Here is a 26,824-nt window from a genome sequence, read left to right on the forward strand (position 1 = left end):
AACTAAGCCATTAAGGTAAGATTTTTCAACGGATAGAACACTCAGGTTGTCTAATATCAGGGGCACCCAACGGAATATTTCGTTAAAATATCTGTTCGGAAGACGATTTGAGATCTAGAATTTTCGGAACATTCATTGTAATTTTTTTTTGCTTGCCTGCCTTTCCTAGGATTTTCGAATATCTTAAAAATGGTATAATTGTTCATTTTTAACGGATTTTTACTCTAAAAAGGTCACCTAGAATTTTCGGGAGCCCTTCTCTGCCTGGAATTTTTTCGAAAAGGTAAGTTTTGATCCCTTTAACTTTCGGATCACTAGACTTTCAGCTAGGAAATCCGAACAGATAAAAAAATTTTTGGGGATAAAAATATGCCTATATCTACTGTTCAAATACTAAAATACGTTCAACGGTGCTATCTTTAAGTGGTTTTGAACTATATTCTCGATGGTTGCCCCTGTAATATCATGTAATATTTTTAAAAATTTCACTGAACTAGCTTGGCTACTTTAAAAGGTTACTCGCATGAACAGTTTCTCACAAATAGTTTCCCCGTAAGAGATTGGCTGATGGTTTTGTAGTGTAAGTTCTTCTAAGGATTATGTAGTTTTCTTGATGAGAACTGTTTTAGGGGTTTACTGGAAAACCCCCCAAAATATGAAATAACTACTTAGTTTATTTAACTAGAAGAAGTAGCAGATGTAGTAGTAATAGTAACATAATAAACAGTACCATATGAAAGTACTGCTCAATAGCTTTTATTTAAATTGTGACGCACTGGGGTTTCATCCACAGGCTAAAACGTTAGAACTGCCTTGTACAGCATAATAAACGTCATTAAAAACTAGCCATGGTATATTGCAATTTCTGAGTTTTGATTGGTTTACAGGCCATGTTATATGAGCTCATATGCCACGGACCACAACACAAGTATGGTAGGCGTATGCGTCAACGAGAACAGCCGGGAAGCTGTTCTCTTTTCCTTGGTTTTTTTTAATAAAACTATAGCTTATAGTTATAGCCAACTCATATCTAACGCGCGCTCATGGAATAACTGTTAAGTACCACTTGAAAGTACTGCACAATAGCTTTTATTTGAATTGTCACGCACTAGAATTTCATCCACAGTTAGAAACAGCTTGCACAGCGTAATAAACAGTACCACATGAAATTGATGGTCAATACCTTTTATTTGAGTAGTCACACACTAACGCTTATAGTGATAAGTACGCGAGAGGTTATCCATTCTTTTCGACCAATCACAAAATAGTACGAGAACACTCAACTTTTTGTCACGAATGCAAGGACTTAACTCAATGATATTAAACAGACCATGACAAATTGTCCCTTTTCCAACTGAACAGAAACGTTCAAATTCTATCAATCACGAAGACGAGAACATTTTCCCCTTTTCCCAACCTGAGTAAACCGAGCTAGGTTTTCGTCGTGTATTCAATTTTTCGGCGAGGAAAGCCAGAATTGAACCCGCAAAGAAAGTTGCAGTCTACTCTGGCTGCCTTTTTCCATTCGTTCAAAATCCTTTATTAGTCTTTTCATCTAAACAACAGAAGTTCTTTCTTGACCTCTCGCGCTAAATTCCTTTTCGTGTATAAGCGCACGTCTTCGATTTCGATTCTCAGTTTTACAAAAATCAATCTTTCTCCACACTGGGTACCCCACGGGGCAGCTTTGTACTTTTTTTCTTTGCCTGTTGTCCTTGTCTAAACTTGACTCGCCTGTTTTGGAACCACACCTTAATTTGATGTTCCGTAAGTCCAAGATATAGCGACAAGTGGTAGCGTTCTCGTTTGTTCAGGTAATGCTGAAGCTGAAAACGGTTTTCCAAAGTTTTTCGTTGATGGTCGGAGAAAACCGGACGGGACCAGGGAGCTTGCCTTGTTGTACTGTGGGGTGTGGGGTACATAACGTTAAGGCGCGTGCCAAAAAGGTCTGAAACCAAAAAATAAAAATATAAATATATAATTTCTCGCACAGTCAATGGACGTTAAATGGTTTCAATTCAAAATGAAATGATTAAAATATTGATATGTTCTCGCTGTGGTTCCCTACAAGCAATCACTCGGCTTAAATCTAGGATACGAGGAAAATTGCCCCAGGGTAGTCGAGGTAGGATAACTTCAAGTACCAGTCAAGTACGTCTCTGGGGTGGAGGGTGGGGCGTTGCATCAAAAAGACTGAACAAGCTTGGAATTGAGAAATGCTTAGTCAGGCTTAGGACAGAGGGAAATTATTTGTAAGGACTCCAGGGATCTTAGTAGGCCAAACAATACAACTTGGAAAATTCTGAAGCTGGGAAGACAATTTCTTTCCTACCCTTTCATATACCTCAAGCCTGTCAGAGGTACTCCTTTTGGCCGGAAGCTCCTATTATTGTCCACAAAAGAAGAGAGTACTCCTTCTAGCTTTCTGACTACGTTAACTTTTAGTTCTTCGCGCGAAATTATTGTCATAGAAAAGACAAATTACCCTCACGAATATAAATAGCTGTGGGGTGGCAGTAGGGCCCAGTGTACTCCTATTTACTTAAGTGAGCTGACGTAGCTTTTACCCAACCAGAATATTGGGCCAAATGTGATCAGGCTTGCTTTTTAAACGTTCAGTGAGATAAGTTACCTGGGACCTCAATATTAAAGGCAGTTATTAAGGTCACTAGTCTACGAAAACTGCAAAGGTCAAAAATAAAGATAGGACGTTTTCATATACTGCAAAGTTGCGTGGAACAGCAGTTTTCACTCGGAAGGCTTAAAAGATTTAGAGATCTACCCGTATTTAGGCCATTGTGTGTTTCCGGCGAATTAGTGGATACTATGGGACAGAATAACATCTCTCTCGCCTTGATAACAACTGCTCAATGATCACTTGTTTGTTTTCAACAGGGCGTCAACCGTAAGGCCTTCGATAGGGTGAAAAGATTGGCCTTTCTCCTTGCCATTTGGCAATCTTCATAAAGAAAATTGCAACTTTCATCGTGAAACATTTCACGAAGATTAACATTTCTAGTATTAAAATGGTGCAAGGGCAGCTTTTGAGAATATAAGCAATTTAAATTTACAATCGGTTCATTAAGTATCAGGTGTACAGGCTTTGCAAAGTCAAATCTGTCAGGAACACGCAAGTTTGATTGTTAGATATCTGTCAGTAGTGCTATATTAATAAAATTTTCAAGTAGATAAAATTCCCAAGTTGGGATTATATCAATATCTCCTTATCGAAAGTTTAAGGGTGAAATTAGGTGCCAAAGATATCACGCAATTCTTTAGTTTTATTTAGTTTTCTTCCAGTATGATCACGCGAGATTTCCTTGCTAATAAGTTTTTGAAATGTTTCTTAAAATTACTATTAGAATCACAGTTTACGAGAGAAAAATCATTAGACCTTTAGTTCCTCTCTGAATAGGATGCTGAAAACGTAGGTCACTAGTTCAACACAGGTTGCCCGCCTGAATTTCTGGCAGATTTCCCAGGTGAAGAAAGCAGGCCAACCAACGTCGAGCGCACGAGAGGGAAGTGTCTTGCCCGAGGACACAGCAGGAAGTTTCGACCTTTAGATTCACTGACCATTTGATCACTCGCTTTTCGTTTTAGGAAATCTTCAAATCTACCGAACAACTTCCGAATGCCCGAAGATTGCCGTACCAGCCCCTGTAAATGACTCTCCCCTGTTAATTTTCCTCGCTTCTCTAGTCATCTCTGCGGCGACTCGCAACTCACCGCAGTTCAAATTAACCAGCGAAACGCCTGTTTTGCAGCTTGCTAATTTTAAAGATTAATGCTATAAGTAACAACGATACAACACTGAAATTTCCAGGGTTCATGATGAACAGTTTATCACTTTGTGAGGCCCTGTTATGGCCGGGCCTGAGTATGCATGTCTCCCGACTGTGTTATTTCGAAAGGTCCGCTTATCGTTGTCAGAATTTCGTCCAGCGACTGACCGTGTACAACTAAGGTACACAGAGCAGGCACTTAAAACTGTAAAACTGTTTTATTTGCATAAATTTGAGGATTTTTTTGCCCGTCGACAAATGACGGGCAAAAAAATTCCTCAACTAATGAAAGTTTCCAGACCGTTTTAAAAACGACCTCACGACACGAAGCAGGAGTTTCTCAGGTATTTTAATAAGGCAGTTAAAGCGATTTTAATTTCTTGACCGATTAAAAACGACCTGCGCGCTCAGGTATTTTAATATGACAGTTAAAACTATTTTATTTAGGGTCAATAATTCACGACCGACGAAAATTTCTCCAATTAAAAATATTCTCAACTGATGGCAAATTCTCGAACGATAAAACAACTCTCGGCCAATCAAAGTTTAAGTGTCACCCGGTTACCTTAACAGGACCTCAGATGTACTCGCTCACCAGCTAAGGAAATTTCCCTACACTTCCGGATTATTCCTTCCATTTCTCTCCCCAACCAAGGCTACACCCCAAAGCAAAACGTTGAAATTTATTCTGATCGCAGAGCACTGCACAGTCTTAGTATAAGGCTTTAGAGGTCCTTAGAAACGGCAATACAGACGGCTGTTTTGTTTAAGCACATATTTCTGTCGCTTTCGCAGTGAAATAGCCCAGCTTAATAGACAATCTTCGTTCACTGTCCAAAATCCACGCGCGCAATTGGTTAAAATAGATCACGTGATTTTGCTTTACCTGTCGTCAGCAAACTCCGACAGTGCAGTATTGACAATAATGCACAAAAATCGTGCATTATTGAAAATGTCTTCAGCTTCAAGGCTCGTAGAAGTGGAAGAAAAACGTATTCCTCAAATTATCAACGATCCAATACCAAACAAAATCGAAGAGGATAACAACTTGAAGCGCTTTCATGTTCAAAGGTAAACTGCAGCTCAATAAATACATTTTTGTGTGTGATTGACTTGCTTGTAGTTTCTTGATTGTGAGAGCCATCGACTCGCTTTGAACAAGCTTCTCGCTGACTGTATTTATGAACGACCACAGCAGCTGATGAACGAGTTTATGAACCATTTTAAGCTTTTTTTCTGTACGGCTTATTTGTGATTTTTATATTATTGATGTAATCCCGTGTAATTAAACTTATGTACTACTACACTTCTTATTTTTAAACATTAGCTTATTGTTTGAGGTTCGTTAAGTCGATGATCGCTTGCAGTGTACTCAGATTGTATATTAAAAGGGTTAGAGTCTGTCCGTTCGTGTTTTGTTGACAAATACACGCACTTGCTGGCCTCACAATGAACTCGAAATTTTCAATACTGCACTCGGCTACGCCTCGTGCAGTATTGAAAATTTCTCGTTCATTGTGCGACCAGCGCGTGCGTGTATTTGTCAACAAAACACTTACAACAGTCTCTAACCCATAAATATCAACCTGAGGTTTTTCTTCGTGGAAAGCCGGGCAGTTCCCGGGACGAGTCCACGTAAACAATGTAATACAGGGTGACGTATCGAGATTAAATTACACGCTAAACCGGTTGCATTCATGCTTAAGTTAGATTCACTTCATCTTTCATCTTCATTAATTGATTTTTCCGGCAACAAGTGAAGGAAATGTCGAGCAACAGCCAGGCATGAGTCTGATAAATTTGATAAAAATGCCGGATGTGCATGCGACCCATTGTACAAAACCCCCAATAAAACACAACGCCAGCCGGACACCATTTTATTGAGAGCGGTGACTGTAACAACATATTACATGGATGGTTATCCGTTTTCACCATCTCTTTCCCCGAATCATACCGTAAAATTCTGAAATAAACCCTGGGCTTTTATTTTCTCATCGTCCCTTTTTTCGGGGGAGGGGGGGGGGGGGGTCAAAAGTCTTTCGGTTTATATAGTTAACATTTTAGGTGCATACAAAAAGTATATAATTTACAACCTGACCATAACAATTTAAAACAAAACAAGTCCCAAAGTCGTGAAACAAACATTACAGGTCTGTAACGTAAAATAAATTACAATGAGGGCTTCTAATCGGACATATCATCCCTATTTTACAAAGCTTTAACTAAAGTGTCTGAAGTTCTCGTCTTCCGCTGCAAGGCACACACAAGGATTCATTCTTGTTTGATTTCTTTAATGTTACATAAAAGTTCAGAGATACTGAAGCAATTGTCATCCTTCGAGATAGTTCTTGACTTCACTTCACATTCAAAAGGCTTCTCTCCTGTTTGTATTCGTTTTATATGTTTTGTTAGACTTCCTGTGTGATTAAAACACTTGCCACATTGGTTGCATTCAAATGGCTTCTCTCCCGTGTGTGTTCTGATATGTTGTCTTAGATTTCCAGCATGATTAAAACACTTGCCAATGCGGCTTGCTAATTTTAAAGATTTTTTAATTCTATAAGTAATACCAATACAGCACTGAAATTTCCAGGCCCTGTTAGGGCCTGACATTATACATGTTGCCCCGAGTGTCGCAATTTCGAAAAGTCCGCTTATCGTTGTCAGAATTTCGTCCAGCGACTGACCGTGTGCAACTTAGGCACACAGAGCAGGCACTTAAAACTGTAAAACGGCTTTATTTGCATAAATTTGAGGATTTTTTTGCCCGTCGACAAATGACGGGCAAAAAAATTCTTCAACTAATGAAAGTTTCCAGACCGTTTTAAAAACGACCTCACGACACGAAGCAGGAGTTTCTCAGGTATTAATAAGGCAGTTAAAACGATTTTAATTTCTTGACCGATTAAAAACGACCTGCGCGCTCAGGTATTTTAATATGACAGTTAAAACTATTTTATTTAGGGTCAATAATTCACGACCGACGAAAATTTCTCCAATTAAAAATATTCTCAACTGATGGCAAATTCTCGAACGATAAAACAACTCTCGGCCAATCAAAGTTTAAGTGTCACCCGGTTACCTTAACAGGACCTCAGATGTACTCGCTCACCAGCTAAGGAAATTTCCCTACACTTCCGGATTATTCCTTCCATTTCTCTCCCCAGCCAAAGCTACACCCCAAAGCAAAACGTTAAAATTCATTCTGGTTTCAGTCTTCGTGGAAAGCCGGGCAGTTCCGGGGACGAGTCAGTCCATGGAAGTTTTTAATACAGGGTGACGTATCGAGATTGAATTACACGCTTAACCGGTTACACTCATGCTCAAGTTAGATTTACTTCATCTTTCATCTTCATTAATTGATTTTCCGGCAACAAGTGAAGGAAATGTCGAGCAACAGCCAGGCATGAGTCTGATAAATTTGATAAAAATGCCGGATGTGCATGCGACCCATTGTCCAAAACCCCCAATAAAACACAACGCCAGCCGGACACACAAGCTGGATCGTACGAAATTGCGCAAAACCCTAAGTATTGAACAAAAAGGCCCCCCGCCCCCAACAGATTTTTTTTTTCAATTTCGACTGCGACTACAAAGTTTATTCCAAATCCTCGGAGCTCGTTTACCTTTTAAGCCTTCCACCATTTAACAGAGTTAGGAAGCCACAATTATGTTAATGTGTCGTTTGTAATGCGAAGAAAATTCCTTGGTGATCTCGTTTGCCTTTGCGGCTTTCAGACATGTTGAGTGGTGGCAGTTGACAATTTCCAGTCCTTTTAGGATTTCTTCGTGTGTGTCTCAATCCAGCCGGCGTCTGTTTGTGTGTGTAATTATGAATGGTTTTTATGGCAAATTAACGTTGAATAGAATCAGTAAGCTGTTAATGATATAATCAGCTCCGAGAAAATTCCAATTTAATCTTCACTCTGTTCGTTTGCTAGTCTATTTTAGTTCTTCTTTACTGCGAATAAGGTACATTTGTTCTTGACTCAATTCTAGTTTCGATCTAGTTGATGTACATTTGTACACATGTATTGCACCATTAAACGGAAATTATGCACGAATGTTATCGTTCAGCGTCAAACTGACACAACAATTGCAGGGATTTAAAACACAACATTGAAAACTGGCCAATAAATAATTTAATTCTCTTAAGTGTACCTATTAAGCGGCGCTGAGAAAATCCGCAAATGGTACAAACACGTGAACTAAGCTTGGGCTGAGCTAGCATATGCACGCATGCATGACCTGACTGTCTACCTAAATAAATAATGAGCCGATGAAAAAGGTCGCCCTCTGTTCAATCCAAAATTAAACGAAGTCATTACCTGCTTTGGGAGAGCCGTAAAGGATTTTTTCAATGCCAAACTTGAGCTGTTCCCGCTGTCTGGTGGGCTCCGATTCCCTCTCAATGATTCTCGTCTCGGGCGCCACGTTTGCTGTCGTCGCAGAAACATTTTTACAACCGTTTGTACATAATGGTGCCAGAGTTTTAGTCGATACTATAGGTACTACAAAGTTGTTAACAGCACTTGTTCGTTGAGGAGTACCGCAATAGCTGCATTGGCAATAAATCATTGATGCGCTCATAGCTAACTCGAAACGAGAAATTTGTCAAGCTGTTGTCCTTAGAATACCACTTCTTGCTGTACAGACCTCCCACGCGAGAAGCTTGGGCTAAATTCAGCTCAGCTCAGAAGTGTAGTGTCCGACACCTGTTTACGCCAATCATCTTATCTTCACGACCATCTCACCATGCATCATGCACGCATCAGTCTGATACCATACGTATTACACTTCCGGGGGGAGGGGGTTCTTTTTAAAATTGTTGGCAGGGTGTGTGACACCAGATTCCAAAAACATTATCGTTCCTAAAATCCTTATCCTATTTTAGTCTCATAAAATATATGTTTCATTTCCAAACAATATTTTTAACTTCTCTTCCAGTAAAAATGCGTAACCTATTTATCTCCGAACTTTTGCGATCTGTACCCTGAAGACGAATGCGCTCGCGTTCTATCAGAAGCTATGAAATCCGATTATACATCGGTATCGCGGTATTGTAGTCCCTTTATTATTTTTCGTTTTTCAGGACCAACAAAAAGGCAAAATTTATGACCACTTTTAGACTGAAACGGCTCAAAAACCAGGCCTTTCATAGCTCTATACAAGAGCTTAAACAGGGAAGTCCCCCCCGGGGATGTACTACCTGCGTGTCAAACTATCAAACGATTTTTTACGTTTCGTTTTTCGTGCGGGGGTACAAAATAAAGCTTTAGATAGCTTGATATTCTGCCTGACCTTACGACTTGGAGCTAAATTAGGCGTCGTTTCGTTAAAAAAAAAAATTGTGCTAAAATATGGTGTTTGTCTGTTATAGTTAAATGCGAAACCTTTCTGGATTATGTAAATACAGTATGTACCATTTAGGTACAGAAAATTACGTAACTCCAGTTTCGAAATACCTTGTTTGGAAAATTTTGCGTCAATTTTTCTTTTCTGAAAAACATTCCTGATTTCGTGCAAGACCTAAACCATTTCGTCGCCTTTTTATCTTATCCCAAATGTTGTTGTCCTTTCAGGAACATGAATATTTTTTCTATGATCCCAAATGAAGATAACAGACGCCCTGGAGTTCATAAAAGTTCATGTCGGCAGTGCTTGTTTTCCGTTTTATTTCAACGAAAGCCCTGTTTTCCGGAAATTGGCGATCATTTCTGCAACAGCAACAATTCCAATTATACCTCTGTTTATTCAAGATTTTCAATTCAGAGAAAATAATTACAACATGGTTCGAAATGAATATTTTAAACAAATTACGGTATAAATGTGCCTATACTTATGGAAAGTTTACTTTGTAAATTACATATTATAATTTTCTACACTTATTTTTTCAATACATAATTTAATTACATTTTAAAAATATATATATCTGAGTGTGGAAATACATAGTTCGTAAATACTGCAGAATTTCGAAAGCGACAACTCTAGTTTCCGAAAATAACTAAGCTATACAAATCATAGGGAGCTAAAAGCGAAGGAGACCAAGTTAACACCCTAGCCCTATCTCAGTCAGTTCAGTTTCGTACTTTTTTCTCGTTTTTTTTTTCCGGCGACGTGTCTTTTTCCGGGCCAGCACGCCGGCTACAAGCCTCTGAAGGTCACTGAGGACAGAAAGGCACCGAGAGAGTAGGTGTTTCCCGTGTCCTAATATACAGTTGAATGGTTTAAACGTTTTTTAAGATTGGTCAATTTAAGCATTTGAAAAGGCTTGGAACGTGGTCACGCGTTAAAGATCTAACCTATTTTGATTATAATGATTTGCCCGCAAGTTTCCTTACGGAACAGCAATGTGGCTGAGAAGGCAGGAGTAGACCTTCGAGTTGTACTGTCTTGTTCTTTTTTCTCCTTACAATAAATTTAAAATTACATTGTACAGTCAACTCCCTCTATAACGGACACCTTCAGGACCACCAGTTGGTTTCCGTAATAGAAAAAGTCCGTAGTAATGAGAGTTATTTTCAGTAATTCTTATTCGCCGGGACTTCAACTTCTGTCCTTAACAGCGGGGTGTCAGTAATAGCGAGGTGTCATCACGTCTAGAGTTGACGGTGAAGCGGGCAGTTAAAATAAAGAGAATTATCAACTATGAAGTACGTAAAATAAAAATCAAAAGAAATGCATGGCTGCTCGCACTAATGTCACATTGCAGTTTCGTTCATTTAGCCATTTCAAGGCCATTGCATTTTAATTAGTGGAAAGCTCACTTTAAAATCAAGCTGATCGTGCTCTGAAGGGATTGTTAACCTCCGTCATGTCGTTTTTTTTTTTTTCAGCCCTCTTACGAGCTGGTTGTTGTTAATTCGCCTTCCCTCTCGATGTTATTGGAAACAAAACCCAGTTCTATCGTTCTACTCCCAAAATAGTCGTTCAGGTAACAACGAGAACGCTGCTGCTTATCTACTGAGAATCACGGCCGCTAAAACGTTCATCAGTGTTGCCATGTTATTACGACTCTTCCTCTTCCAACTCTTCTTTGTGACTGGGCAAGCACTCTTCATCATTTTCCTGTCTCTCAGCGCCTTTCTGACTCGTCATATCAACTTGTTGCTGGTTACTCTTCGCCTTTTTTAACGCTTGTTCTTTCTGTTTTTCTTCTTTCCTCGCAGCCTCGTGCCTCCATTTAGTTCTTCTGTTCTGAAACCAAACTTTCACCTGCGTTTCGGACAAACCCAACATGGCGCCGATCTGTAAGCGCTCCCGTTTAGTGACATATTTGGCCACTTGGAAACGCTTCTCCAGGCCTCGCCGTTGGAGCTGCGTGAAGACTGGGCGACACCAAGGGCGGCTGGAAGTGCGCATGGGCGGAGTGAAGGGATGATGAGAAATATAACTGAGCTCTTGACTGGGTGAGAATTGGCTGTGGACTCCATGATGATCTATAACACATCAGAATGGTGACATTAGTTAACATCGCTCTCAAGTCTTTCCTCATTTGAAAAATGTTTCAGATTCGACTTTTGTAACCTCCTAGCCATTCTTTTCGAATTTTAAGCTGCTCAAATTTTCTCGTGAGTTTTTACTCGCCCCGGGGGGGGGGGGCACTCAAAAAAGTTTTATACGGGGAGGCTCCGCCCCGAGCTCTGACCCCTTACCCTTTTATATACCATTTTTGACAGAAATTGTACCCCTTTCGTATACCTTTTACTGAAAAGAGGTACCCCTTTCATATACCTAAAAGACATGGCATAGACTTAGAACAGGACGTTTTCTAGTCATTTTCACGTAGCGCTTAATACATCATTAAAATAATACAGCCGTAAATTGCGTCTGTTCGAAATATTTTAATTAAAGGTCTTTTTGAATACCTAAATGACAGATTTCCATACCCTTTCGTATACCAAAACTTGTAAAATCCCTACCCTTTTATATACCTTAAGCCTGAAAAAGGTACCCCTTTCGGGCGGAGCCTCCCCGTATAGGCCATTATAGGGAGTACCCCCCCCCCCCGGTTACTCGCGCACTCTTTTGTGCCCGTATCCTTGTCTAAGAGTGCTCGAATGATAGTAGACCAGGGTTCCATCCCCTCAGCATGCGAAGTGAGTGGTCTGTTTACTCTGAACAGTTTAGTCTGTGTTAAAACGTTATTAATTTAATTTCCTCCGGCTTAATTTAGGCCTACATATAAGCCCAAGAATTTTAACTAAACCGACTACTGATTTAATTAAAGAAAGAATTGGAATGGTTAAATCTCGGGCAAAAGTTAAACGTGTTCTAATTTGAGAACACATCCATTCGTGGATCAAGGTTAAATATGTTATTAGTTGAAAAGCCTCGGCAATCTGGAATCATTTAAGCGACACAGGCCCTTAAAGTTTCGGGCAAAAGTTAAACGTATTCTAATTTGAGAACACCAACATTCGTGGATCAAGGTAAGTATGTTATTAGTTGAAAAGCCTCGGCAATCTGGAGTAATTTAGGCGACACGGGCCCTAAAAAAAATGTTCCCAGCGGTCATATTTCGTAGCAAGAAGGCCAAACCTAACTGTCGACTGGCCTGATAGCCTGCGAGAGCAGACTACTGGCCTGAGGGCTTGAGAACATCTCGGGGTTTTTTTTTCAAAACAAAGGATACAAAGTTCTCTCGCGGGTTAACCTCCCTCGCTAAGTTGTATATTTTGTTGTTGGGGCTTTGCAACATTGACTAGGAACTGTTGGGTCACTATGGAAATCAGTCCGGCAATGTCTGTTCATAAAAAATACGGTTTATTCGGTAGACAAAACTTTAATCGAGTGTCTGGAATTATTTATGTAGAAATATAGCATGATAAATTTTGCATTAACTGAAAAACTCGGAAAAAAATCCCGAGTACCAGATGGGATTTGAACCCACGACCCTCCGTGTTCTAGGACGGATGCTCTACCACTGAGCTACTGGGACTCTGTGGCGAGCAAGGGTGAAATGTGGGTCTTGACTAGAACCGCATCACGCAGTCACATAGTCAAATCAGTACAAGTACACATACATAGGACTCATAACTGCATCGCGCAGTCACATTAAAGCATACTTGAGATGCAACCATCCCGCCGCCCAAGTGAGTCTTTATGTAGAAATATAGCATGATAACAGAGTCACAGAGTCCCAGTAGCTCAGTGGTAGAGCATCCGTCCTAGAACACGGAGGGTCGTGGGTTCAAATCCCATCTGGTACTCGGGATTTTTTTCCGAGTTTTTCAGTTAATGCAAAATTTATCATGCTATATAGGGACGGACCATTATTTTCTTGGAAGTTTATGCACCTCTGTACGCATTTTTTTTTTGCGAAATTAAACTATTTTTTATACATAACTTGTTTGCAAACAATTTATTTTGTCCTTCTAGGCGACCAGCCCCGCAAACAATTTTTTTCAATATTTTTCATATCCCCCTCCTCCAAAAAAATAATTGTCTATTCCTTAGAAAAAAGAAAAAAAAATTTACCAGTGAAGACCTAGCATATAGGCGGCTGCGATAGATCGCTCAATATAATATTTAAAAGCTGATGCTTGTGAATGATCGCCGGCCTGTTGTCAGTGAACATTTCCGCGCGCAGAGTTTCTCCCTCCCATCTTTCATGCGCACCCGAGAGAGGGAGAGAAAGTAGTCACGAGCGGAGCCAAAAGAAAGGAAAAATACATCCGAAGCGGGGCCAACAGGGATAATAAATATGAGGTAATAGAGTGGGAGGAAAACGGGCGGCCAGAAGGAAGCTTGAAGAAAGATATCTCCGCTAATTTTGAAAAGAAGCATATTTTAATAAAATTGTTGAAAGCCGTGCTACAAATTCATTTTCCATCAAGTTAGCCTCTAGGAGGCTATAAGTTGTGTAAATGAATTTTTTAATTGTAACCTTAGGAAGGACGCCCCCAGGAAGTAGAGAAATGGCCGCCCAGTAGCAGGAGGGCTGCGCCACAGAAGAAGAAAAAAAGATGTTGAAAGAACAAAAAAAATGAATCCCGCGCGGAGATATGATGAATCCAAAGGAAATGAAATGCCAGCGAAGAGGAAGAACCGGAAATAACCAAAAGCCCGAAAAAAAAGGAGACAAAAGAAGGGGGACGGTCTTGGGAGAGGGACCCTGGGAACAAGGTTGGGGCCGAGAAATAAAGTAATAAGTTATGTAAGCACAAAAAGATAGGAAAGCAGACATGAAAGCCCCCCCACGCCAAGGAAAGGAGACACAGGGAAGGGGGAAAGGAGCCAAGAAGCAAAAAAAAAAAACCCGACACCAGCACCAACCCCTGAAACCAAAAATAGGGAAAGAAAAAAAAAAGAAAAAAAAAAAAAAGATGAAAGCCAAAAAAAAAAGAAAAAAAAAAAATATTTAGGGAAATCCTGAAACGATGGCAGAACCGAGAAGCTGATGAAAAATAAGTGAAATGCGCTAAAGGAAGGGAGAAAGTAGAAGAAAAGAGAAAAAATTCGGAAAAGAAAGTCCCGGAAAAGTAAGAAAATGGAACGAAGACAACAAAGAAAAAGAAACCCCAAAAAAGAAAAGCAAAAGAAAAAAAAGACGACGAAATAAAAGAATTCTAGCCAACAGTAAAAAAACAAAGCGGGGCGGAGGAAAGACACAAAAAGAGAAAAGGGCATACCCCCGGAAGGACCCCAAAAAATAACGGGACAAAAAAAAGGAAACGTAGTGAAGGCCAAACAGAAACGGATAAAACGGAAACCAGGGAAAAAAAAGAAGAGAAACAGGAAAAGAAAGAGAAAGAGAACGGGAGATGAAGAACGAAGAAGCCCGGAAGAAAAAAACAGGAAGAGAAGAGCAGAAGGGGAGGGAGAGGGCGCAAAAACGGAAGAAAAAACAAGCAGACTAATTTACGGTCTTTTTTTATAACGTAAACCGACCCGCTGCAAGGAAGTGAGGAATGCTAAGCCCGCCTTGAACAGCCAGAGCGAAGCTGTATAAGAAGGCCGGTACCTACAAGACGAGAGCGCTGGAAAAAGAGAAAACGTTAGTGGAAAAAATACAGAACGAAGACCAGAAGAAAACCTTGTAAAAATACTGAAAATAGCGTTTGTGCACTAAATAAAATCGCGGCTCGTGCCACGGCGATCACGATCTTGCCTCGTTAGCCAAAAGTTGAGACAAAAAATACCAGAATAACGAAGCTACCAGAAACAAAAGAAAGGAGGACAAAAAAGAGAAAAAAGAGGAAAACGATCTTGCGCGAACACAGAACGCTCACAAATAAAACAAGAGAAGTATCACCGCTGACAAAAGAAAAGATTTTAATGTGTTCACTAGCGGTTCGGATACTGCTTTCGATCAGAGCCAGTTCTCAAAGATTTCTCTCGGAGACTGCGGAATTAAATAACATTTTTACAATCTGGAGGAAAGGAAAAAAGTCAAGCTGAATATTTTTAGAAACGTCAAAACAAAAAGTTGGCCACGATCAAAATCAGATCAGGAACGCCGACAAAACAGCTCAAACAAAAACAATAGTCCGCAGAACAAAAAGAGCGATAAAGAAAAATAAAATTTTTGTTCCCGTTTTAAACCGTATAACAGATCGAAAAAGAACACAAAAATAAATTCACAAAATACGATAAGGAGAAGAGGACAGAGATCACCCCGAAGCAGTCACAGAGAGGGAACAAGGATGCCGGCCCAGAAATTACACACGTAATCTGACAAGCTCCACCGAAGGAACCTCCAAAGAAAAAGAAAAAAAGCTCACACAGAGCACTGCATCGTGTAGTGTACAAGAAGGTGCAGGCGCTCAGGCAAAGAAGAGGAGGCAGCTCACAAGAAAAACCTCCTGCAAGCCAAATAAGCCGATGATTTAAAGAGGGAACTTAAGCAGCAAGGGGAAGCTGCTCATATCAAAGAACACATATTCTGCAGGAACTCTTTCCGCAGATGTTATTCGTATGGAAACTGACTACCAACAAAAGAGGTTTTCCAGATTGTGTAATTAGCCTCCAGATTTAAGGACCCTTTCAACTAGAGTTGGAGGGAGTATTTGAGGATCAAACTAATCCCCTCATGAAAGAGACAAAACTATACAAATCTCCACATGCTCATATTCTGTAGTGTTGCACAATCCAAGTAGTAACACTTTCATTATTTTTACAAATATATATATATTTGATACAACTATCCCTTCAAGGGAAAAAAATAAATTTGCTCTCCCTCTTCCTTTTCACTTTTCACTAGCTTAGAATAATAGACTCACAGACATCGAAATGCGACACCTAGCCTCAAGTCAACAGAATAACTTATTCCAGTTCAGGGTTAACTCTTCAAAGTTATTGTTGGGTGGCACCCAATGCAGTCATCACTTATGTAAGCAACCTATACCCAGGATCAATATTGACAAGGAAATTGTCAAACAGTCTGTCTATTGAACCATATGGATAGTGGGGACTTGATCCTTGCAGATAAGGGTTTTTAATTCAAGACATTGTCCCAAAGGGCGTTTCTGTAAACATTCCTCCCTTTTACAAAATGGAAAATTCACAGAAAGTGAGGTTAAGGCCACTAAAAATATAGCAAAATGTAGAATTCATGTTGAAAGGGCTAATGCACGGCTGAAGGATTTTAAGATACTTTCTTTTGTGCCTCCTTACTTGAGATGTTATGCTGACATAGTATTTCAACTGTGTGCTGCCCTTGTTAACCTTCAATTCCCATTAATAAAGGAAGGATGTGAAAGTGCCGAATTTGAGTGAGGATATACATTCAATGGACTTATTGTGATAATAGAGGTGTAGTATTAACCCTTGTGCTTTTGTTGTTTTACCTCAAGTTAGAATTTAACATGTAAAATTAGCCCATCTATTTGATACATACATTGCAGATGTGGAATTATAAACCTTATTTACATTCTAAGGGTACAGTTTTTGTTGTTATAAGTTAACATCAACATACAGTGTAATAATAGGCACTTTGTCTTATTTATAAGCATAAACATAGGTAAGCCAGTCATATAGACAACTAGGTCGAGTTTTAAATGTTTTAGGAAACTCAACATTTTGCAGTAAGTAATTTAAGTAAAACTAGTAAGTTGTATTTTTATTACTAAACATGAATGATTGCTGTAGTTGTCATGGTTTCAAAATTAAAAATCAAATTGCCTGATTATATTTGGCATTGGAAAATATTCTTACAACTGGTGTAGCTGTTTTAAATCTTACAAACTACAGTTCTCCTTCAATAATTTTGGGGAAAATGTGTTTGAAATAAAACTCCCTGAGCCTGGTAAGGTTTTCTTCCCATGATGGATCCTTCTTGATTTCAATAATTACAAACCAGTAATTTGTCCAAACAACAAAATAACAATTATTTCTTTTGGCTAAGTACATTTGCCCCTGCGCTTGGTGCCAATACACATGATCACGTTTGAGTGAGTATGATCCATCCTCTTTCCTCTCAAGACAGAAGGTGCTGCTTTTCAAAGCTTCTTCAATACTCTCATTTCTGAATGTGTAGGAACATTTTGCCTCAAAAACGTGATCCTCACCGACCAAACCATCAGGGGAAGCACCAAGGACACCCGTCCCATCTAGCCACACCCCTGTTTCATTAACCTTAAGACCAGTCGCGCTAGTGAATGCTTTGATTGCTTCTGCCTCATTTGTTATCCCCCAAGCCACCGCTTTCACACGTGAGATGTCATATTCTCCCAATAGCCGTTTTATTAGGGATGGCGTAACCCTCTTGGCTTTAATTACAGAGCCAAAATTGCTGGCAGTCAAACGTCCTTTCCTCACCAAGTGCCAGCTGGGATTGTTTCTCTGACCAATAGTTAACTTGCTGATTTGTTGAACAATTTCTTCTTCGACCTTTAATTTTTGTCTGATAAACTCAAGTTGCTCATCAGCAGTAGACAGGGTAAGAAATTCTTCTGAAAAAATAAGCTCTTCTATTGTTGGGACAGGTAGATCCCTCTGTGGTTTAATTGGTTCCGGGCTTAAAATCCAGGAGAGCCCAGTGAACCTTCCATAAGCACGTAGCTCAGTATACAGCGCTTCTCGATCTTCTTTGTTCGGTTGTCGAGTTAGTGCTGTATACCCCGGCTTTGTGGGAGGAAACATTTCCGCAATAGATGTATGCGAAATATCAGGTGCATTCCGTTTTTTCCATGAGCACTCGACATCTGTCCGACTCAAATTATAAATGCCGTAGATGAATAGAGTTGCCGCATGGCTACATTTAAAAGCTCCCCTTGGACACTCACATCGCTCGACTTAATATTTTTTCATCAAGGTATATCTACAACAAATAATAAATTAATTTAATACTAGTTTATAACTTCGTGGCTGTACGCTTAAGTCACTCGAGAAGGTTCTCGTATCAAAGTTTTACCGAAAAGAATTTTTCATAATTTCGCCGTGTTCAATAAAGCACTTCTCCATGAAAGTATGAAAGTAAAAAGGCTTGCAAAAATTACGATGACTGTTACAGCTCCCTGTTGCTACACTACCGTATAAATACGGAACCGTCCTTAAAACAAAGCTCAAGGTGGAGAAGTGCCCCGAGACAAAGAAAGAAGAGAGAAGAACGTAACCGCAAGTAAGAAAAACGAAGTCTATACAGTCAAAAGTGCAAAAGTTAGTAAAAAAAAAGAAAAAAAGAAATAAATACGACAAAAATAAAGACCGAAAAAAAGTTTAAAAAATAAGATACGAATGAAAGAAAAAATAAAAACGCGGTAGAAAAAAGTTTGGAAGCGGGGAACGCCTGACTATTGTAGGAGACAAAACAAAACATCTTGAAAAATATAAAATCCTCGTAATTCTGGATGGTTGAAGGACACATACTCGAAGTTTGTTTCACTTGTTGACTAGCTATCATAAAACCAAATAGCAAAAAACAACCACACACTTATCGCAGGGAGTAGGGCACGGAGTTCCCGGTGTTGTGGTATGACGTTGTTTCACGGGTTAATGCTTCACATAGGGTTAACCTCATTGCGCTCCCCTTTGGAAAGAATTTTGTCTAAGAAAAATTGCAACGACAACGAGTATGACTAATAACAAGCTTAATAACGCAACAAACCAAAAAGAACTCACACTTGACTACGAAGTAAAAACAAACAGCTCGCTCATGAAACACGGAAAAATGCGCCTTAGCCAAATCACGATTCGGATTGGTTCAGATTTGCCGTTCTTGATTGGTTAGAAAAGAGAGCTCAGGAGGACATTACTAACTACTGGCACGTTTTCTTCTTTTTTACTTTCTTCTATTTTACTTTGCAGCATGTTTCTTGAGAGATATCGCCGTCGTCGTTGGATAGTGGGTAGTGTCGTGGTGTCCATTGCAGTCATAACCATGTTACTAGCCCCTCCCCCCAGGGTGGTAAGTGGAAATTATCTTTTTCTTCTTTCACGAGCAGGACCAACAAGAAGAATCGCAATTCCAGCAGAATAGATATATAATTTACAGTAATTACCAATAGAGGCAATTATTCAAGCCTACGTTTTGGGCCATTGCTCCAAAAAATGTGGGGCATTAATACTTTTCACTTTTTCTAGTTAGCGTGGCGTGGTAGAAACTGACCCAATTATCAAAGGAACAGACATTTTAATATTACTTTTTTAACCTCATCAAGAATCTAGTAATCGTTTTGTAAATAAACAGCCTCTATGCGACGGTTATATCAGAGGAACGGTACGAAAATCCTAGCCAAAAGATATGACCTGAAAGCCGGAAAAGAGGGTGAATTAATTATTTTTTTTACAACCCAGTGATTAATACTCAGCTTGACTTTCAAGGCCGGAAAATTATACTTAAGTATATTTTTGGCTCTTAAAATCAGGCTTTTTATAAAAATAGACAACATTGCCTGGCCTTTGCTTTAATACCTTCAACAGGTCCACATCTTTTTAATGAGAATGTTTATGAGAAAGAAGAAGAATGAAGGGACTACTGGTAAGTGAGAGGGTCAACACAAGAAATTAGTTGTATATATGGCGTAAAATTTGAGAGGCGATGCAAGGTTTAAAAAGCAAGAAAGACTTGTTTTTGAAAGCTTCCGTTTGTTGTACTTCAGTAAATCGGGTTGCTGCGGTATAGAATGTTTTACTAGACGAGAATGCATCGCAAGGAAATCAGTGAAATGGCAATGAAAAAAAAGACCATTGCGGTCCGATTGACTAGGTTTGATATGTTTGCATTGTTTGTTTCATGTTCACCTTACAACGTTTTATAAGTGATTTAAAAACAAACAAAACCATGACCAACAGAATAAAGATTCTTCTTTTTCTGCCATCAGAAGTAACTAAACCAATCAGATACTGGCCTGGCGTTTTCCCGCGCTTGCATACAGTCAGTTCACACGCTGCCGCCGTCGTTTACAGTTCCCGCGAATGTTGCACAAAGGAGCAAATTTAGACGTCCAAGAAAGGAAAAAGAGAAAAACACAAAAAGAATTATCTCGACGTAAAAACGTGCAACGCGCCAAGTACGGGAAAACGCAAGTTTAGCCAAGTCACGTTTTCAGTTCTCTAAGGTCAAATAAAAGAAGCTCGAACGACAGACAGAAGATTGAAAAGATCAGTCAGACAGCGAACGCAAAACCAAAGCAAACATTTTTGTTACAGTAACTGCCAGATCGCTGACTATTTCACCATAAGCCTCAATGTCTTATACAAGAGCTAACCGCAGCTAAGCGGATGTCAACATTACTAATAACCTCACTCACATCATACCCACTGCTAAGTCACTTAAAACGCGCCTAACATATGTAACGTATTTATAACAAGGACCAGCAACACAACTGACACAACAGGGTCCAAAAAACTCATTCCTCTTCAAGCCTCGGACACACACTGCACACCAACTCCAAGCATGTTTACATAGTCGAAGAACCTCCCACTGGAAACGAAATGAAGAGGCCATGAGTGCTCTTCAACTCAGGGTGCCGTGTGTGCTGACGTACGCCGCATAGGGCTTGCCACAGGGACCCCAGAGCACCCGTCCTTGGGTCCTGAGGAAGTGGTATTTTGCTGACGAGAAATTACTTCCTGGATGGTGTGTCGTCTACTCGTTGGGTAAGGGAAATAAGTAAAAACTTATCTTTCCAAAAAGTGACACCTGCTAAAGTATTGTATAGGAGCGAAAGCACACTCAAAAACCAGCATCAGCATCTTATCTAAATTACGTCTCCAATGCGTACCTTTACTGAGCCCTGTGGAAGAAAATGGCCAGGCGACGGAACACGTCCAGTTCGAGCCCACCGATTGCGTTGTGTTCGGGCAAGACCCTTTTCACATGCCCCACCCACCAGGTATAGAATCCGGGGTACTGGTTGCCTGCGTGGCAACCTTTATGAGGCACCCACTGGGAGAGTAGAACCACTGGAAATACGCCCACCCAGACTTAACAACACAAAGAAAAAGAGAAATCCCAGGAGAAGACACCGCGGGACTGGAACAAGAAGAGAAGCCGAGACCGAAGAGAAAAAAACACAGAAGCAGAAAGAGGAGGAAGAGAGAGAGAGAGTAGGGTGTGAGTAGAGCAGTGAGTAGCAGACAGACAGAGATGAAAGCGCGGGGAGAAAGAGAAGAGGAGAGGGGGAAAGGGCCGGAGGCGGAGGGAGGGGAGAGGGAGAGCGGAGCAGGGCGACAGCCAAAAGCCGGAGGGCGAACAGCCCGAGTGCGGGGCGATAGGAGCCAGGAAGAGCGAGGGGAGCGAAAGCAAACCAACCAGAGAGCGCAGCAGGAGGGTGTGGGGTGAAAATCTCGGGAGTGAAGGAAGGAAAGGAGGAGAGAGTGAGAAGAGAGGGGGTGACGGGGGAGGAGGGCAAGGGGGTTTGAGCGAAGAGGAGGAGAGAGTGAAGAGTCAACGACAGACAGAGGTGAACCCATGATAGCAAAGGATGCGGGAGAGGAAGGAAGAGGCAAGAGGGGAGATCTGAACCCACTGTGACCCGAGAGGGAAACACGCTGCTCCCATCCGCCAAATAGGGTCACACCAGAGGTAAGTTAGATTCTGGAATTATTCATACAACTATTACCCTCAGGTATAGTTACAAATTTTACAGTGTTTCGTGAAGAATTTATTCACAGGTACTTAGAATAGAAAATAACATGTTGCAAGACGTCCAAAACTTCAATTGCTCGAAAGTATGGTTGGTATGACTATCTATTTCACAGGGTGAAAATTAAGGCTTCCAGAGATTTAAATAAAGATGATGTTCACAGTTGATAAGTCACAGTGCACAATAGGTCCTCAGTTAACAGGTCTTTGCCAAGCAAGGTCACGGAATTTTCGTAATTATAAAAAGATTTCACAGACTTACAGAGGCTTATTGCAAAAGAAGGCAGTTTCCATTTCTGGAGTTACTTCGTTGGCAGGCGAAAATTCCTGCGGTCGGCGTCGATGATTTGTGAATTGAACAATTTGAGGGATATAGTATTAACTTGTTGTTTTAAAACATATAACAGTTACATCTGTATTCAATCCGTTGATATCGTGAAGAAATAAATGAACCATCAATGACATATGAGATTTCAAAACCTAGATCTTTCCGATTACCATTAAATGTATTTAACAGATTTCATTTAAAGATGGATTAAATCAAGTATCACTTTGCAATATTTTATTTAAAACTTTTTAACACGCAATTTCGTCTTTTTAAAAACCTCATCGAAGCGGGGCGTGTCGAAAACGCCCCCATTAGAACGGAGGTGAATTTTTTGCTTTGCGCGAAAATAATCATCGATCAAGGACGAATGGTCAATTTCATACAAGTGGTTGCCATCTTTGGCCTTGTATCTGTATTATAAATCTTTCCGTGCCCGAAGCCAGATTCCTTTTCTGACGTTAGTTAAGTTTATTCCTCCTATCTGATATAAACTCCAAAGCGATATCAATTTATCTGAAGCAACTTCTTGGGCACTCACTCATCGGCACAAAGCGAGGCGTTTTGAATTAGTCAAATGATGTAATCGAAACAAACTTTGGAAGGCTTTCAATATTCATTTGCCGAAGCAACTCGGACTCGAAATGAACACATCGCCTACAAATCGTGACTGCCTTATCGTTATATCTCCTGACTTGAAGCATTTAGCTCAACAATAATAAATAACCACATACCCCGCTTGAACAACGGATATATATTCATAGAAAGTTCGAGAGTTAATATCCGTATAAGAGGACTGTCTATCTGAAAGACAATAGACGCTTTTTATTTTGCAATCGAAGTGAAACTAAAGCCTTTCTTTGATAAGGGAATCACTGCAAAAATGTGTTTGTTTTTTCACTGAACACTAATGGAGGCAATCTGATTTTCGATGATTTCAGTGACAAAATTTAATATGTTGGGATGTGCACCCCGTTGTTGTATATCAAATAAACACTTCAGCGAAACGAAGGCTTTCAAATGATGTCTGCCAATTTCTACTGAATAAATCCTAAAATAGAACAACAGAATGTTTTTAACAAGCTAGCTAGAACAAGTATCAGTTATTGTAGCAGCTCTCGCAAGCTTGTAATTCCTCTGGTCCTCTAGTGTAGCAGTTGTTATTGTTTTAAGGGCTAACTAGAGGCATTTTTCTTGCAGTTTTTTTTTATTGTTCTCTCGAAGGGCAGCGAGCGTGCAAGACCTTGCGATAGCAGCTACCCAACCCAGAAGTATGTATGAGCGACATGCTAATACGAAGCTATTAACGGGCTTGACTATAAAGCATTAGTAAAGTAAACTATAAAACAATCTTATGGCAATTAGTGTAGATTGAAATCCTCGTTAAAATTACCGCTACGCAATAATTACGTTGGATTAAACAGAGCTCTTTGAGTGCTAGGCAATTGCCAGAGAAGTTTAATAATAATACAAAGAGTAACTCTTGTTTAGAGTTTGTTTGTTGTATGGTTAGATTTTAACTGGTTTCCTCGGCTTCCTCGTTCTGTGTTTGTTATTTTGCTTTTTACAAAGGGTTATTACACTCAAACCCAGAAACCGCTGAAAACACACATCTAGTTAATAAACTAGCCAGTCTAATCCTTAGAAGAATTCAAGCCACTCCTAACACAAGCGGTCATAATATGTTAGCTATATGTTCTCGTCCTCACTGATAACAGACAAAAATTCATGCAAATTGTAAACTCTACCAACACTTCGCTCAGTGTTGCAGACAGTAAAAGGAGAGACCAAACTTCATGTAAACTCTTCTTGTAAATCAGACCCTCGTTATTTCAAACAGTTCACGTCAGTGGCCCCATAGAGGCAAAAACCTACAGTAAAACCTTTCCTCTACAAAATACGCAACGCCATTTTAGAGATACCACTAGTAGGAACAGTCTAAAAGACCAAACATTCGTACATTCTGGCCGTATTTCTGTGGACAGCTTTCTCTGTCGGTTAGACTGTATCAATTTCAGTTTAGTCTTTTAACAAACCAACCTATTTCCGTTCCACAATAGCAGTTAGTTGATAAAAATAACAATAGACAAGAAACCCAATTCAGGTTTAAAAAGAAAAGCATTGCTCTCGTATCGTGATCTCACAAGCCTGAATTGTATATTTTGGATAGTGTTTATGATTAATTGTCATAAAGCACTTAAAATTGCTAATACTATTAACACATTTCAGTTGAGGCTCAACCGGTTAAATATTCAGTAAACTCTTTTTGAATTCATGGCATTTATAAATGGTTTAACACCGAAAGTTATTTCATCGCCTACTTTTAATCTCGTTTAGAATGTGCTTCAAAGGAAACGTTTTACTCGGCGATATACAGAACGTGTTCTTGCCAAAGGAATATTGTAATGCGCAAATGAAAACAAATGAATTGGACATAGAACTTCAAATTTTGTTTATTTAGTGAAACCGCGATATATAATGACACTATCCCACGCAACGAAACTTGCTCGGTGGCAAAACTCGGTGCTAGCTGTGTTCTAGCGTTGTTCAGTGCAAGGCTCGCTGTATATAATGCAACAGTTTCAAAGTGTTGGCAATTCTCGAGATATTCCGCGTTAAACATTACTTTCAGCACCTAACGTCATGTATTGATCTTTAGTCTAAAACTGCAGTATTAGCTAGTATTAAAACTGCCAAAACAATGAATCAAGACGGACTTCTAGCTTTTGTTTCTGAGTCCGAGTGCATTCACTGTGTGATAATTTTCTTCGTTTCCGATGACCATTTGTTCTTTGTATGCAGGAATTTGTTACATTGAATTCTTTAATATACGTAATAAAATGCCAATTGGTGTATTCTTTGTGTAAATGCGACCGCAAATCAAAAGCACATTTAACGGTCATGAAGTTAAGTTTACTTTAGAGTTGGAACTACATGTAGTCGTAGCGAAACTCTTTCTTCCTAAAATACCAAATGCAAACTGAATGTTAGACTCTGTATTAAAAATCAAATAAATTTGAATTGTGTAATACTCTAACAAGAAAGGGAAATACAAGTCATGTCATATTGAGGAGAGGTAGACAAATAAAAGCCATTGTTTTCTGGTGGGGTTAAGGCTAAACCGGGTTTTGCTTCTAAAAACAATCTTGACATTTTATTGATCCGCCAGCAATTTCGAAATCATTAAAATGTTTCTCAGAAGTTTGATTTCTAAGACTACACAGTTATGATTGTCTATCTGAGATTTTGATCGAATTCTGATGAGCAGCACTACAACATCCGATCTTTCACTCGATTGCGGAGTCCGGCAGAGGTTCGAAATCATCCTCTACTAAGCATTGAGCAATGATTTCTCAACCACTTTCGCGAACAACGAAGAGCAAGACTCCACTAGATTGTGCACCATCTTCAAGAATAGTTGCATGGCACAAAAAGATAATCACAGACCCAATGATTTGTTGTAGCACTGCGACGAGATCGAAACTGCTGATATTAGGGAAGATATATGGAGAAACGTTAATTAAGCTCGCAGTCTGCATTGCAATGGTATTGTTAATATCACAGAAGCTTTCCGAAGATATAAATTTAAAATTGTATGTCCAAGTCTAGGCGAGGTTACTGCTTGCGTCGAACGCGCGAACTGTTTCATCACTTTTAAGCGCGCGCGGCACAGTTACAAAATTTGACTAGCCACGTTTCGTATTGATCGAATTGAACGCTTTAAAAACGCTCACAATATGGAACAGCCATTAAATAATACAAGAAAAGCATTACAGGGTAATGGTAAACAAACGTTTATCTTATCTCATCAAAGCAATGAGTTTCCCCAGTTTATGACAACCTGCACATTAAACGACGCGAACTTATCAAGGACGGAAACCTCGTGCAGGCAGTCAAGCTGAGAAGAAACGATCGATAAAGCCGAGCGAAATGCGTATAGTTAAAAAAAGGTATCAAGAATAGACTCCCAGAAAACGATCTCAATTAAACGCCCTAAAGTAGCGATTGATCGGTCAATAGTTAAAGGGTGTATCTCCTTAGAATTGAGCTGTAGAACTACGAAGTCCATTAGCACGCACTCGACATACACTCATTGGCTGCGCTGAATTCGTTTACTTAAAAATTACAAAAACATACAGCGTTAAAATTCAGTGAGATATATTGTAATTCCAACTGTTCAAAGTGCTAGTTAAGCTTTGCGGTTTCCTTAGCGACCCACCTGATTGCAGTGTTCCATAAAGAATGTTTTCTATGCCAAACTTCAGGCTTCTACTAGCCGCGTTTGGCTCGGTGTTTTCTCCTTGCACGCTCGCGCCGCCGTGTGTGGCCATCCCGTCTAAAGACGCCCCGTATACGGACGGCGGGGTTGGAACAGAGCACTGGTTCCACATTGAATAAACACTCGGGCAGTAAAGCACCGGCGCGGAGTTGCAGTTGCAGTAAACTAAGTGAGGTGAGTTGAACATGCTGTGTACAACGACAGAACTCAATGATGACATGCAATTGTGACACCGTATAAGCCCGACACTGCTACTCTACTTACAGACCTCCCATATTAAAGATAATGCCAATGGAAGATTGGCAGTAAATTGTCCTTATCTTTAGCATCAACGTCTGCTTGAGGATATTAAAGTCTTTATTATTATTTTACGGACATTCCAAATGCGGCTTCGATAAACGGAT

General features: G+C 39.8%; 4 protein-coding genes and 2 non-coding genes across 7 annotated transcripts in view; 2 read left to right on the forward strand and 4 right to left on the reverse strand.

Annotated features, from left to right (window-relative positions):
- Nucleotides 1-1,516: 1,516 nt before the first annotated feature.
- On the reverse strand, nucleotides 1,517-8,473 carry LOC144659609 (brain-specific homeobox protein homolog). Its single transcript, XM_078520077.1, has 2 exons — nucleotides 8,114-8,473; nucleotides 1,517-1,948 (listed from the first exon to the last, which is right to left on the reverse strand). The coding sequence occupies exons 1-2, from the start codon at nucleotides 8,373-8,375 to the stop codon at nucleotides 1,650-1,652; spliced, it is 561 nt and encodes a 186-aa protein (XP_078376203.1). The 5' UTR covers nucleotides 8,376-8,473; the 3' UTR covers nucleotides 1,517-1,649.
- Nucleotides 8,474-9,496: 1,023 nt separating this feature from the next.
- LOC144659584 (homeobox protein ceh-30-like) lies at nucleotides 9,497-26,662 on the reverse strand. The gene is made up of 2 exons (XM_078520052.1): nucleotides 26,361-26,662; nucleotides 9,497-11,224 (listed from the first exon to the last, which is right to left on the reverse strand). Exons 1-2 carry the CDS (start codon nucleotides 26,638-26,640, stop codon nucleotides 10,794-10,796), a joined length of 711 nt encoding a protein of 236 aa, XP_078376178.1. The 5' UTR covers nucleotides 26,641-26,662; the 3' UTR covers nucleotides 9,497-10,793.
- On the reverse strand, nucleotides 12,654-12,726 carry Trnal-uag (transfer RNA leucine (anticodon UAG)). The gene has a single exon. It is a non-coding gene; the product is annotated as a tRNA-Leu (tRNA).
- Trnal-uag (transfer RNA leucine (anticodon UAG)) lies at nucleotides 12,925-12,997 on the forward strand. The gene has a single exon. It is a non-coding gene; the product is annotated as a tRNA-Leu (tRNA).
- LOC144661153 (uncharacterized) lies at nucleotides 16,797-17,984 on the reverse strand. The gene has a single exon (XM_078521858.1). The coding sequence runs from the start codon at nucleotides 17,868-17,870 to the stop codon at nucleotides 16,974-16,976; it is 897 nt and encodes a 298-aa protein (XP_078377984.1). The 5' UTR covers nucleotides 17,871-17,984; the 3' UTR covers nucleotides 16,797-16,973.
- LOC144659582 (putative methyltransferase-like protein 24) overlaps nucleotides 19,036-26,824 on the forward strand; it is a 33,281-nt gene continuing 25,492 nt past the window's right edge. The window contains exon 1 of one of the 2 annotated variants that reach the window (XM_078520050.1): nucleotides 19,036-19,134. In XM_078520050.1, coding sequence (XP_078376176.1) covers nucleotides 19,036-19,134 — 99 coding nt within the window. The remainder of the gene's footprint in view (nucleotides 19,135-26,824) is intronic. The other variant, XM_078520051.1, reaches the window with a different exon arrangement.

This window comes from Oculina patagonica, chromosome 7 (assembly GCF_052425735.1).
Source record: "Oculina patagonica isolate OP01 chromosome 7, crgOcupat, whole genome shotgun sequence".
NCBI classification, from domain to species: Eukaryota; Metazoa; Cnidaria; class Anthozoa; order Scleractinia; family Oculinidae; genus Oculina; species Oculina patagonica.